This window comes from Gadus macrocephalus, chromosome 14 (assembly GCF_031168955.1).
Source record: "Gadus macrocephalus chromosome 14, ASM3116895v1".
Lineage (NCBI taxonomy): Eukaryota > Metazoa > Chordata > Actinopteri > Gadiformes > Gadidae > Gadus > Gadus macrocephalus.
Window position 1 is genome coordinate 1,757,666 of NC_082395.1, and position 15,497 is coordinate 1,773,162.

General features: G+C 46.2%; 1 protein-coding gene across 4 annotated transcripts in view; it reads left to right on the plus strand.

The window, feature by feature from the left end:
* The first annotated feature begins 8,466 nt into the window (after positions 1-8,466).
* Positions 8,467-15,497, plus strand: part of rnf111 (ring finger protein 111) — a 34,595-nt gene continuing 27,564 nt past the window's right edge. For all 4 annotated transcript variants that reach the window (XM_060071212.1, XM_060071215.1, XM_060071214.1 and 1 more), the window contains exons 1-3: positions 8,467-8,932; positions 10,395-11,365; positions 15,243-15,375. In XM_060071212.1, the coding sequence (XP_059927195.1) occupies positions 10,468-11,365; positions 15,243-15,375 (1,031 nt within the window). In that variant the 5' untranslated portion in view covers positions 8,467-8,932; positions 10,395-10,467. The remainder of the gene's footprint in view (positions 8,933-10,394; positions 11,366-15,242; positions 15,376-15,497) is intronic.

The following is a 15,497-nucleotide window of genomic DNA, read 5'->3' on the forward strand; positions in this document are numbered from 1 at the left end:
AGCTATAGTACATTGATGTGAGACGGGTTGGTGGATTGAACGTGTTGTAGTAGCAGAGAATGGCCTGCGGGGCAGTATGTACATTGTTAAACACATGAACAGGCTTGAATTTAGTAGTAATATGGAGGTTTCATATTTTTACAAAATGGATTATGTGAACATTGCTGAATAACAATCATGTATATTAAATGTATTGCAGGAGTTTAGCTTGACATTAACTAAGTTAAAGGACAATTAAATGAACCGCACCAAACATGTAGAGGTCAATGTGGGATTTTAATATATAAACAAAAACACTTGACAGAAGTTTAATAGAATTTTGTAAAGGAAAGCAGAGGAAAACATTTTCCCAAATGAATCTTTTCAAAATGTCACCACCATTCCGAAAGCAAGTGAAGAGGTTTGTGTAAAAGCAAATTTAAACACTTAAATTAAACAACGTCTGCAGATTATCCCGTTCAGCAATTCATCCACTACGGTCGTAGCAGCACTAGTAACATTAATGGCTCATATGACTCCTACATAACCCCCGTATGAATTAACTCACAGCTTGGCACAGATTTAAGTTGGAAAGTCATTAGATGATCAAAACCAGACCTAAACTACCGTGGATTTTAGTGTTTCAGATGAGCTTGGTGATGGTTACCCTCTGGTCTGGTGCTGCAGGCCCCTGGTCTCCAGCCTCAGTCTCCGGTCCACCCTGGCACCACAAGCCTCCGGTCCCCAGCCTCTCAGCCTCGCCTTTCAGCTACAGCAGCAGGTTTACATCAGCATTTGCCCGACAATAAACTAATTTGACTCATCCGAAACCGAGTTACACAATTAATTGAACCATTATTTTATAACTCAAGGCCAGAAAAGACTTGAGGCCAGACATGAGCATCCCGTTTTTGGGAATGAAGACAGAGCAGTCTACAAGTTTAAAGAAGTGGTTCAGGCCATGCATTGAAACTGACCTGAGAAGACTCTACTCACACAGAGCACTGACCTGTTCTGGAGGACTTCTGACAGGAGGTGGAGGTCAGGCTCTGGATGAGGAGATGGAGGTCTTGCTCTGGATGAGGAGGCAGACACCTTGGGACAAACTACATGTTACCTTTTTATCCTTGTACAGTTGTAGAGTATCTTCTACTGTAACATGTGGGAATGACGGCCATTATTTTAGCTTTGATATTATCGAGTTGGTAACAGCAGATATTTAGAACGTACAAAAGCTGAAGTAACAAAGAACACTAAGCAGTATCGATATTAAATCAAATATACTCAGCCATATTCAGGTGCTGGGTTCCGTTGAAGAAATGTCAAATTATCACCCACCTTGAAATGATTTTCAGCCTTCCCTGATGTCAAAAATGGGCCCGCAAGTAGAGCGCTGTTTTGTACGCAGTGAGAGTCCCGCAACGTCATCGTGGTTAAAAGTATGGCGCAACCATCGAAAATTATCAACATATTGTACGACGTACGTCTGAGTATGTATTTAATATCAAACTTTAGTTGTTTAAGATAGGGGGCAACAATTCCCAATGGAAACCGACTGAAAAATAGTTTCCGTTGGCAACGCCTTGAGGTTATTCAAATACAATCAAGAACGTTCCGCCAGATTCCCTCAAGGGACTCCTGTCAAACTAACTGCCAGGTGGTTTCTTATGGTTGTCAAGACTACAACGTTCTATGCTAACCATTGGGACTAAATCAAGTGACCGCACTCAGAACCTTCCACGGCGGGAAGCACAAACCGTCCGACTGGAATCCAAACATTCAGGCCGGAACCAACCAAAGAAAAAACCGAACCAGCACCTCACCTTGAGCTGAACGGAGGAAGATCCTGAAGTCCAGTCTTCATTAAAACACAGCCAACAGACTTACCTTGAGGAGATCCGTTTGTTGCTGTTGGTCATTAATACTATTCAGTGTACCTTTACATTATTATGCACCCAGTGTGTACAAGTTATATCACTCAAAACCATACGAAGAACCAAACTACCATGTACCAACAACTTTAAACCTAAAATCATTCAATACAAAACCGTGTCTACATTTTACAATTATCTAGATTATTCAGGGTACTAACCATACAGAGCAAATCTTGACGTTGAGCTCACAGAGAGCCGATGATAGCCCTGCAACGTCACCCTGACCGCCTCATCACCAACAGCAAATCATGCCAGCCAGCCAACACATGTACAGCTCCAGTGAGAAGTGGGCATCTGAGTGAAAGGACTGCCCATAATAAAAATAAGCCCAATTCCTGAACTATCCAACCATCTTCATGGCTTAAAGATTCACAGACTTGACATGCCATTGTGTTCTAATCACCTTAGTCTGCTCCCTCTTTACTTATAAAACTCTACATCTCCATCACTAGAGTGTTGCATCCTACTCATGGGGGTGTGGTCTGAGTGAGCAGAGATGCATGCTGGGATACAGTGCTGTCTGAAGTCTTCAGTTCCATAGACACGCCCCTCAGGAGAAACCAAGTGTTTGAGAATCTGTCGTGACATCAGTTACATGAGCTGGAATATCCTTCAAGATGGCGCCAGGATTCTCAGAGGAGAAAGGCCAAGAGGAAGATGTGTGGGTTCTAACCCTCGCAGCCAGTGGAACACAACAACGGTCTTCATCAGAGTACCATGGAACACTTTGAAACATTCTCCTCTTTACACCTTGAAAAGACAAGATCCACAGGGCTCTCCATCAATCCAGCCAGGTAGGAAGAGTCGTCTCATTACAGGTCTGAAGGTCATCTTGAATATCCATTTAGGTCCCTTTCCAACGTCAGACTCTCCTAGTGGAATTCCTTTTGGTGTCCATCCTCCATTGATCCTGATTGGTGTAGTCCTAGTTTGAAGTCACTGATCTGAACACGCCGCTTGCATCCTTTTACACTTGAGTTGGACACTCTCCTTCCTGCCCAGTGTGTTGGATCTCGCTCCGGAGCATCGCTCAGGGCTCTTCATGTCTAATGGAGGCCCTTAAGTAAACGTGTGGCCGTCCATCAGGTATGATTTAGTTGACCATTCCAATATCCCACGCCAATCACACAGACCCCCGTATGAACATTATCACTGTCAAAGCAAGCCGGACACACACACAGAACCCAGGACAGGCACGTAGAACCCCATGACAAGTGTGAGTGAGAGACACACACACACACACACACACACACACACACAGTAGAACTCTAGCGATGCTCAAAAATCTTCCATCTCATGTCAAACCCAAACACACACACACACCACTGAGCCATAAAAGGCCAAACAATCATGCAGGGTAAAAACCTCATAGAAAATAACATTCCATCATCCCCCCCCCCCCAGCTCTCCTGCCAGGGCACCCATAACAGAACAACCAATGTCTCCAGAGACGTAAATTATACAACATTCTTCAGTGGCGTCCCACATTGGTGATGGATAATGCTTGGCGTCTCCAAAATGTGTCCCAGGTTGATTCAACATCTCTGAAGTCATGTCTTTGTAGTCCAGTGGTTACCTGAATGAGGGGCCTTCACAGATGCAAACGGTGCAGCTTTAGTCAGCCTGAGGACAGGAAGGAGATCATCTGTTCAGAAGACCACCCAGTGGAGGGGGGTGGCTCTTGAGGAGCAGGATCCATATGGGGATGGCCCCAAATAAGACCTTCTTGGAAATGAAACTGTTCCTGAGGAGTCACGATGCCTGGAGGGGACTGTTGAATGTGTTCCATGGTTCTCTGTGTCAGACTGAAGTTGTGTTTTAGTCGTTGAGATGAGGAGCCCCCTCATCTCCCCCTGGTGTTTCTCCTTCTGAATCCCTGTCTCCATCTTTAAGAACATTCCAGTCCATGTAACTGACGACACGACATTTTCTCAAACACTCGGTTTCCCCTGAGGGGGCTTGTCTACAGACCTGTAGACTTCAGACAGCTCTGTATCCCAGTATGCACCTCTGCTCACTCAGACCACACCCTCATCAGTAAAGCAACACTCATGTGATGAAGATGCAGAGCTCAGGAGAGAAGAATGAAGGAGACTGAAGATATCAGAACCCAACCCATTACTCCAGCTTACAACAATAACTTGGAGCCTGTAACCATTTTAACAAATCATTAAAACCAACATAAAGCAAACACCTAAGTAACCCATGAACCAATAAAACATCCTACCTACTCAGATCAACCTTCAGGTAACAGGTTAACTCACCAGGAAGCCAAAATACATCAATGTGCCCAAGAGTAATGAGAAATTAATGACTTACAGTTTGCAGTTATGCTTCATGGTTAAGTTGGGATACTCACAGAACTTCAGTTAAATGTCCCTGATAGACCAAGGAAGGAACAGTTTACTCATGGTCCAAATTTCAAACGAGAGTTAAACCACCACAATCCCCGATTTCCTTCACACATTATCAGTGATTTATATTCAACATACAAGTCACGACAGTTGTGCTTTGCCACACAATTCTACTCACATCAGGTTCAGATGAGATGCTCCTCTTTACTTCAAAAAGTCTTTAACCTGTGAAACTGGAAGAGATGTTAAATAAGTCACAACAGACCTCATGAAAACAGTACACAAACAAATGTAAGGTCCGGTTCCCTTTTAAGTGAAACGCACCAGATGCAACCAATTAACTAATTAAGAAAACCACCTGGCAGGCGAGCTGCGGCAGGTGAGCTAATTAGTAAAACTCAATGCAGGTTCCTGTGGTCTTCTTGGTAACAGTGAGAGGCTATTTCAGCTCTGTGTTTGATCTTAAATGACCTCCCTAATTTTAATTAAAGGGATGAGTCTGATTTGACTGATTTAGATTCAAACTTCAAAACGAAAAAAGTCTTCATTCAATGCACCTTACTGTGTGCGCGAGTGTGTGTGTGTGTGTGTGTGTGTGTGTGTGTGTGTGTGTGTGTGTGTGTGTGTGTGTGTGTGTGTGTGTGTGTGTGTGTGTGTGTGTGCTTTCATCAAAGAGACCAGAGAAACTCATTCACTGACTAAACTGGAGTCATCGCCTACCACCACACACGTTAACACACACACACACACACACACACACACACACACACACACACACACACACACACACACACACACACACACACACATATATGTTCTATAGCAGCCGTTCTCAATCTGTGGTACGCGTACCACTGGTGGTACGCGAGCGCCCTCTAGTGGTACGCGGAGTATGAACGATTTTTTGAAGCAATTTTTTGAAGATGAAGCAACCGTTAAAACAATGTTTTGCATGTACCCATCATATGCAATGATCTTAAACCTGCATTGACTAACTGCCTGTGACGAGGAGTAGGGGAAGCAAAAATTGTGCAAAATCGTCCTGTGACGAGACGTTGAAGTCTGCCTTCAGGCCAGACATTTCTGGACTTTTGGATGCAGCGACGCAGCGAATATCCTGCGCTTTCAGACAAGGCTGTGCGCTTTCTCATTCCATTTGCGACCAGGCTTCTCTTGATCGCAAATGGTCGCAAATAAGAGCGATGACTACTGTCATGTCATCGCTCTTATTTTATCCCCAAAAACGCAGCTGATCGGACGCATCACACGATTCGGAGGCATGCTTCACATTTAAGGATTTTAGAAACTGATTCTTATTTTTTTTTTTTTTAAATGCATTCGGAAGAGAAGGGAGACTAGCGTTGCTCACGGGTTGGAATGAAAGGGAGAAAAGGGGACAGAGTTGCCTGCGGAAGCGATGTCTGAGATGCAGAGGCTGCTTCACGCTACCAGTGTCTGTTTCGTACGGTGTGGAATGAGAGCTCGTGGAGGCACTATTGCGCAAGTACGCCTGCGTGCTTGCGCAATAGCATGCTGCCCAAGAATGAAGTATCGCTGTCAAATCTGTCCCTGGGAAAAGTAACGTTGCTTGCGCCGAATTGAAAAAGGAAACCGCTACAATGAAATAGCGGTAATATTTCCACATTAATTGATAAAATAACAGGGGATGGGAAGGGGGGATGGCTGTTTCAGAAGGGGGATGATTTTGATCATTTTAATTCCAAAGGGGGATGCCATCCACCCTCATCTCGTGTGCTGGAAGCAGGTTGGATACTGAACCAAGTCTGAGGCTAAAGCTAACCTCAATCGACCCAGACATGTACCCCTCTCACTAAGCATGATAGGCCTAATTTTCAATGTGTGCCTGAGTACATTCTCCTTCAAACCTAAACATAGTTTATATTCTGACCTTATGGCACTTACTGCAGTATTTTTTAATACTGAATACGTTGTTTTTCTATGATACACTTGTTCTTACTCATGATAGTTTGATTACAGTGTTTTCGCAGTACACATGATTTCTCTCTTTGCTGTGCATGATTGCTTATAACAGGATTGTTTGACTCCAGTATTTAAATATTCATGTTCAATTCTTTGAATGTTTTGATGCAGTAAAATTTACCTCACATGATTGGTTGACTGCAGTTGTTAAAATTAATATTCAGTGCTGTGAATGCTTTAATGCAGTATAACCTCACTAGATTGACTGGTATGTTATATGCCAGATGATATCCCAATTTGCTGGGTAGCCCTATAGAGTGGCGAAGTCACGCCCCTTCCGGTAGGGCTCATGGGACCTATGAGATCGAAAAATATGAATGGGTGTCAATGGAGAGAAAATAATTATTTTCTGGTCCCGGTCTTTATATGCCCTGGATTACACATATGTTGTTTGTGGATTTAAAGAATAATTTTTCATGCAAAGAGTTCGACCGTTTATTGTGCAATTGTTCAGATAAAGGCTGTTGAGAAAACACAACGGGAAAGACTACACGGCTCGTATGTGACGTCACGCTCCCTGCGACTGGCGTGGAGAAGACCGACAATCTTCCCATCGGCATAACTGAAACTCTGCACGTGCCCCGACTTATAATGGTTTTCACCTCTTTCGATGCTTTTATCCTCCCCTTGGAAAAAGCGGTGAAGTGGGGCAGAGAGATCGCCATCTCTGTGCCGAGTTCCAAGGGCGGGTGTGGTGACGTATATCATATGCGTCTAGAGCAGCGAAGAGCTGTAGTTCACAAAGCGGCCTCACATAAAACCTAAAATTATCAAACTTCTTCACGAACATTTTTAGTTTTCTTTGCATGAAAAATTATCATTTAAATCCACAAACAACATATGTGTAATCCAGGGCATATAAAGACTGGGACCAGAAAATAATTATTTTCTCTCCATTGACACCCATTCATATTTTTCGATCTCATAGGTCCCATGAGCCCTACCGGAAGGGGCGTGACTTCGCCACTCTATTGAAGCAGTTGTTCAATTGTTAGTATTATCCCGTTGCAAGTGTTTAAATACAATACATGAGTTATAGACAGTTGGTTGCTTCAGTCAGGTAAAGTTATGTGAATAATAAATCGTATTATCAATATTAATGCCTTCTGTGTAAACTCTATGTAGTTATAATAATAATAATAATAATACATTTAATTTAGAGGCGCCTTTCAAGACACCCAAGGTCACCTTACAGAGCATATAGTCATCATTCAAAACTATGTAAAACAGACTAGGAATAAAAGGAAAACAGAGGTTAAACATGAAGAATAATAATAATTAATAACACTCAAAGACGCCTAAAGTGAAGGGGGGACCTCACTAACCACCACCAATATGTAGCACCCACTTGGGTGATGCACGGCAGCCAATCGGTGCCAGAACGCTCACTACACACCAGCTTGAGGTGGAGAGTTAGGGATGAGGTGGAGAGTGAGGGAAAAGAACATTTAAACACTATCGACCATATTTAAACACTGTCGATCACATTTAAACAATATCGACCACATGTAAACACTATCGACCACATTTAAACACTATCGACCATATTTAAACACTATGGACCACATGTAAACCCTATCGACCACATGTAAACACTATCGCCCACATTTAAACACTATCACCCACATTTAAACACTATGGACCACACGTAAACCCTATCGACCACATTTAAACACTATCGCCCACATTTAAACACTATCGCCCACATTTAAACACTATGGACCACATTTAAACACTATGGACCACATGTAAACCCTATCGACCACATGTAAACCCTATCGACCATATATAAACACTATCGACCACATTTAAACATGTAAACCCTATCGACCACAATTAAACACTATCGACCACAATTAAACACTATCGACCACATTTAAACATGTAAACCCTATCGACCACATTTAAACACTATCGACCACATCCAAACACCATCGACCACGATGTTATAGGCCTACGCACTTTATTTTAATTCCGGTGGTACTTGGAGAGCCAAATCATTTCTAAGGTGGTACTCATGGTAAAAAGTTTGAAAACCACTGTTCTATAAATATCTATGGTTGGATGTCCATGTCCTACAGGCTGCAGCGAGACCTTACTCGTGAAGTGGCGCACCCGTGTGGCCGTGAGGAGCGGCGGTGAAGTGGCGCCCCCGTGTGGCCGTGAGGAGCAGCGGTGAAGTGGCGCCCCCGTCTGGCCGTGAGCGGCTCTTCATGTCGTAGCGGCAGTCAGCAAACAGACGAGCTGCCTGATCAACAACAGTGGATGCTTCGGAGATCCAGGAATTGGGAACTTCGTCGAGGGCTATTAGTGAGGCATTCGTATTTATTAATAGGGAAACCCGATAACGAGAACGGTGGACTCGTTGCAATCCGACCCGCTGGCTTCAAACATCCAAACGATCGGCTTATCGTCATGTCCTTAAGCAGTGGAGTGAAGCTAACGAGGCTAGCCTAGCTCGGATCAGGGCCCCCTCTCCTTCCTCTGTTCCCATCTCTAGGCTGTTGTCAGCTCCACAGTCCCAGCTGACGGGACCGGGGAGGCCGGATCGGGGTTCGTATGCGGGCCTGGCCGGGTGGACGGTGAGGACTAGTGGTCGGACGGCTGTCTGTGTTAATACCGGAGGTGATACCCCTCTGGGAGTACTGGGAGGACTGGCCCAAGGTATGTTGGGTCTTTTGTTGCCATCGCTAAACATTAGTGAATTAACCAGCTGGGACACGTTTCACTGGCCGTGTGTGTGTGTATCTATGTGTGTGTGTGTGTGTGTGTGTGTGTGTGTGTGTGTGTGTGTGTGTGTGTGTGTGTGTGTGTGTGTGTACGTATGTGTGTACATGTGTGTACGTATGTGTACATGTGTATTCGTAATACGTGTACGTGTGTGTACATGTGTGTACATGTGTGTACGTGTGTGTACATGTGTGTGGATGGGTTTATAGAGATGTGGTGTCCTCACCCTCATGAAACATGTCTATGTAGCCATTCAGTGACGTACATATTTAAGGGGAAGATGAGCACGGAAGTCCAGTGAACTACGTCTATTTAATCTCTTGGGAACTGAACGTGTTTAGTATGAGCAGATAAGGATGGTTGTGAGGCGTGATTTATTTCTGGGATGGTATCTCTTTCTTGGTTTGCCGGTCAGCAGGGCTCCGACCGGGCCAGCAGAGAACAAACCCAACCCGGATCATTCCCAGCTGCTCAGTAGTCCTTAAAGGTCCTTCATCTCCTTATCAGCAGCCTCGTTCTGCATGTGTGTCTTATCTGCTGCGTTACCTGGTTTATAGTAACGTTATCCTGGTCGGACATCTGTATTCCTGGCCGGTTCCCAGGGATCTTGCCCTCAGCTTCGTCCTTCCAGCCCCTGTGTTCATATCCTGGCATTGCAGATTGAGATTCTTTATTGGGACATTCTGTGTCGGCAAGATTGTCCCCTGGGACTTAACGCATAGTTTTCTTGAAATCCCATAATGAAGTATTAAATTAGAAGGAAAACAACTTGGGTACACACACACACACACACACACACACACACACACACACACACAGTGTGAATGTGATTACAAAATGGGTAGAAGTGTCAATCCTATATACAGGGAGGGCTTCTCTTTTCAGTTCAGTGCAACATAACAACAGCCTAATCAGTTCAGGGAGATAGCTCCTTTAGATGGAAGGATCTCATTAAGCAGAATCATTTAGCCTTGTAATGGAAGTAGGTGGCAATGAAGACACCCACATCTCACAGTATGGGTATAATGTCTATTCAGTTGTATGTCATGGCATGAACATGAACGTACTATGATGGACAAATTCTGTGGACTTTGTGGCCTCAGCAATTGTCAAAGGCTAGAACATAATGCTAATACTGTCAAATGAAAGCAGTGTTCATTTGGTTTTTCACACTTACCCCCATGACAATTTCAAAACACTAAAATCCTACGTTGCCTTTTTTATTTGTAGAACAAACATGCTATTATATTTCTTCCACTCTGAATCGATAATGAATATGAAAATTCAGCGGAGGTTCCGTGAAAAATACGGAAGAGAGGAAATGACACACACACATCCTCCACAACGTCGTGTGATCCCCGTGAGTGACCCTTTCTCTCTCCCTCCTCTCCCCCAGGTTGAGTCCGATGCAGCTCAGCCACATGTAAGTCGCGGTGCCTGTAGCCCTGGAGCTGTGAGAACCCACCACTATGAAGAGTGAGGTCCAGTCTGACGCCGCAGGAAGACCGGAGCACCTGAAGGAGGCGCTGGTCCCCGCCGAGCCCCTGGACGCCGCCAAGAGCTTCCCCGGCAGCATGGAGGTGATCGGGAAGGCGGGGAGCGAGTTCGCCGCGCTGTGTGCCGACTCCAGGCACCGGACCCTGAGGGACACGGCGGCACGCAGAGACTCTGACAAGAGCCTGCCCGGCCGCAAGAAGCGCAAGAGCCAGCAGGCGGGGCCCTCGGACGGGCCCCTGAAGGAGGGGCGCGTCAGCGACAGCCAGCTTCCCCCCCAGCGGCCCCGGGTGGAGCTGCTGGAGCGGCCCAGCGAGGAGGAGCTCCGCCTGGAGTCGTCCTTCAGCGACTGCGCCTCGTCCCCGTCCTCCAGCCTCCGCTTCGGGGACTCGGAGACGCTGAGCTCGGAGGAGGAGCTGGAGGCGGGCGCGGCGGGGGCGCCGCGGAAGAGCCCCGCCGCCGCGCTGACCCCGGCGGCGGCGGCGGCGGGCGGGGCCGGCGGCGGGCTGCGGCCCGTGCTGGGGCGGACTCGGGGGAACCGCTCGCACAAGTGGGCGCGGTCAGAGGCGGAGCCGCTGCTGCTGAAGAGGCCGTGCCTGGGCGGGCGGCGGTCGCTGCACAGGAAGAGGGTGGTGAAGGCGGCGCCGGGCGGGCCCCAGCGGACTCAGAAGCAGAAGGAGCGCCTGCTGCTGCAGAGGAAGAAGAGGGAGGTGATCGCCCGCAGGAAGTACGCGCTGCTGCACAGCACCAGCAGCTCCAGCGAGGAGCTGAGCGGCGGCTCCTCCTCGCCGTCGTCCACCGAGGTGGAGGAGGAGCTGTACGTGGACGTCAGCAGCACCAGCAGCCAGCCCGCCACCGCCGCCGCCGCCTCAGGTAGGGGTACGAGCGGAGACTCCGGGACTCTGCGTAGCCTTCCCCCTTCCACCCCCCACCCCCCCCCCCCCCCCCCCTGTCCCCTTTCACGCTGATTGTATGTTGTGCCTCCTGGCACTGAGAAATACTACTTTGCATTTTGTAGCATCTTACCCTAGCTGTCTTTGTTGTACACGGGGAATGGGTTGACCTAGTGATGGTTAGTGCTTTGCACTTGGTTCTCAGAACATCCTTACTGTACCGACAGCGATATATTGCTGTTTCTCTTTCTTCTGACAAATGTACTTATTGTGAGTCGCTTTGGAAAGAAGCGTCCCTAAATGCCCTGAATGTAAATGTACATTCAGAAATGTTTTGCCCACGTTCCACTTCAAACCTGCCTACTTCCTGGGTTTGCGGTGTGATGGCACGGCGGTATGCTGTCTGTGTTTGTTTGCATTTTTCACTTCCTACAGTTTCTACTTTATGACAGTTCCTGTAGTAATTGAATCACCAAATACCTTATGTGTACATTTAGCATTTTTGATACCAAAATAAACTTTGAAACGTAATGTTAACGTTAATTATAACAACATTATAATTTGGGGGTGTCCTGGGTTAGCTTAGAGGAGGCTGTTGTGCTTCTATCATAGGAGGGTGGAACACTAAAGGGCTGATGATGGTTCCACGTTCACGCAACGCAATGACCACGCAGTCGGTTTACAGATTACTAGCAAGTAAAAATAAAGGTTACGGCTATGAAGGCCAAAGCTACATGTTTTGCCTTTAGATTCTTTAAACAAAGCGTATTGCCGGATATGATGTGGTCAGCGGACCGATCACAGCCCTTGGGGCTGCGACGCCTCGACGCGAGGTAAACATTTCTGGGAGGCGAACGACAGGCCCTTGCGTTGCGTCAACGTGGAACCATAAAGAGCCCTTAAGGCTGTCTGCTCAGCGTTGCAACCTCAGTGCAGAACCACGCAGGGAGGTAGCAGAGGGAGAGATAGATATTTGTTTACAGCAGGAGAAAGGTAGACTGGGGCCTCCTTATTGGTGAAGGCACGTGCACAAATGTAATGACAAATGGCAAGGCACTACCACTACTGTCACAAGCATATGTGGAACTGATGGCTGGTTGACATGCAGGCGGCTGTCTTTGTTGTGTACGGGGAACGGGTTAACCTAGAGTTTGTTAGTGCTTGGCACTTGGTTCTATGAACATCCTTACTGTACCAAGTAGCGATATATTGTTTCTCTTTCTTCTGACAAATGTACTTATTGTAAGTCGCTTTGGGTAGAAGTTTCTGCCTCAATGTAAATGGAGAGCACAGAAGAGGCAAGGTCTTAAAAATAACATTTCTGTGCCATTAAGAATTGTTAAATTCACGCTATGATTCAGCCATGAATGCGCTGTGTGCGTGCGTGTGATTGACAGGCAAGATTGATTCCCCGAAGTTATCAGGGAAGTTGCGCCCTGATTGGTCACAAATGGAGTGGTCTAGCGTCTAAACGGTCTCATACAGATACAGGCACAGCTCTGAACGGATGGTCACAGAAAATACAGAAAAATGATATCTCTTGAATCCAACCTACACCACCTTTTGGTTTCGGGTCATACAAATGACAGAATGAACACACCCACCAGCACCTTAACCGATCAAATATAAGCCTGGACAGTCACTTACCACTAAAACAGACTCATGCTGTTTAGACGATGTAATCAATGGAGACACATAGAAGGATTTCAGAAGTGTCTGTGGTTTCGCTAACATTGAAAGCAAGGTGACGACGACAATTGATTCTGATATGGGTAGGGTGTCCCTCCCCTCCCCGGGGGGGTCCTCTGTGTACCAACCAGAGGCGTTTTGCTCGCTGCTAGGCAGCAGCTCCCAGGACAGGCCCCCCTGGGGGGCCGGGGGTTCACCCTCAGGGCCAGCCCCCGCTGCTCAACCTGCTGTGTGGCGACCTATCCAACGTGTTGGCTGTATGGGAATATGAGGGTTTAAAAGAGGACTCACTTCGTATGGCTCTGCAGCTGCGCCGTGTCCGGTAGCCTAAGCCTAAGATTTGTTTCGTTCCATTAGGGTGGGGCGATGACGAGGGTGGGGCGATGACGAGGGTGGGGCGATGACGAGGGTGGGGCGATGACGAGGGTGGGGCGATTATCAGTATTATTGTTTGTTGTTTAACTACAAGGTAAAGGATTAGAAAGTTAAACTAGCTTTTGTTCTATGCCATTACCATATTTTAAAGATTTACCTACTTCGATGTATTAACCCTCACTAAAGCCCCATTTAACATTGAACGCAATTATCAGTTTATTATATTATTTTTTTCCCACGTCAATAAAATAAATACAAATCATTGAGCTGAACGAGACCATACACATCCGACGTAATGTCCATCTTGCGAAAAAACAACATTAATTTTATTCGCATCAAGGTTGATTTTTACAGTTCTAATCAGCGAATCAATCAGTTTAGCCAATCACAATGCGGGATCTTTGTCGTAGTCACCGTAATCAATCTATATGTTGTTGGACATGGCAGAAGTAACTGCCTGTTTATGTTTCTCAACACACAGTTGACTTGCTGCATCGTAGTGGTAAACTACAAATAAAATATAACTTTTACTATTACGTACTGTTATGTGTACTGATTTATCTATACAGCTACAAGTAGGGCTGAACGATTTGGGGAAATAATCTAACTGCGATTATTTTGACCAATATTGCTATTGCGATTAAATGTGTGATTTTTATAATTTATTAAGTTCCTTATGTTGTGTATTATTCACTTGAAAATAAATAACTAATTCTTTAATAGGACCAACACAACATTGGAAGCAGACAACATAAAAACTGCTCTTTCCTTTAGGCCAGGCCGATGTGTTGAGATTAATTTATATCATAAACTTCTTTATTTAACTATTGAATTGTAAAATAAAAATAAATGAATCGTACTGATTTCTAGCCAGTAACGGTAACAAATCACTTCTTCTTTTTTCGCAGCCTTTACGATTTGCATGCCGCGTTCAATTACATCGCGATTTCGATTTGAATTCGATTTAGCTACAAGCCAATGGCGACTGTTCAAAATGGTGTTTGAATTCATAAGAATATCGTGATATTTATCGCTGTCGTTCGTGGCTAGTGCTAAGAGCTTTTTCCATTTGGCCTGGCCTAGTTTTCCACAGCAGGTCCTGCTACTCTCCTTTGTCTTACTACTATCTTCTTCACACAAGCGCCCCCCAGGCGCATTGAACAGAACCCATCCCCACAGAACGGCACCCTGGTCTGAGAGAGAGTGACACCACAGGGGACCAATCAGGGGCCAGATTGGAGGACAGCTCGGCACAAATCCAATCCCACTGCAAACAGTGTAAAGCAGCATTTGCTGGCCTATATTTCTCATGGTCCTAGTGTGCAGTCTGCAGTTATGCTGTTTTTAAAGATACATTATCACCCAATGAACCGGTTTGAACATTAAAGCCTGTCATACATTTTGCTCGAAGTCAGACAATTCTGGTGCCACACGTATGTGCTCTGGGGCGGCATGTGGCTAAGGAGGTTCAGCCGGTTGGCTGGTAACTGGAAGGTTGCTGGTTCGATCCCCGGAGTGTCGAGGTGTCCCCGAGCGAGACGCCTCACCCTGACTGCTCCCGACGAGCTGGCTGTCGCCCTGCGTGGCTGACTCCGCCGTCGGTGTGTGAATGTGTGCGTGAACGGGTGAATGTCAGGCAGTAATGTAAAGCGCTTTGAGCTGCCACTGGTTAGGAAAGCGCTGTGTAAATGCAGTCCAACTACCATTTACTCAGGCTTTTTACGTTCAATCGACAGTATTGCTGGCCAAAGCTCTTTCCAGCGGGTCTGACCATGATGTGTGGTTACTCCTAGGTGTTCTGGACGAGGACGTGGTGGTGATCGAGGCCACGCCCGCCCCGGCCCCGCCCGTCCCGGCTAGCGAGGAGATCAACGTCACGTCCACGGACAGCGAGGTGGAGATCGTCACCGTGGGAGACGGCTTCAGGTACGTTCTGGCACAGAGAAGTGACTCAACATGTGATGGAGCCTCCTGCTTGTTTTCTGAGGACGTTCTTCAGTTACACACAATTAAGAATCGTTGTTTTCTATGTTTGACTGCAGATTTTT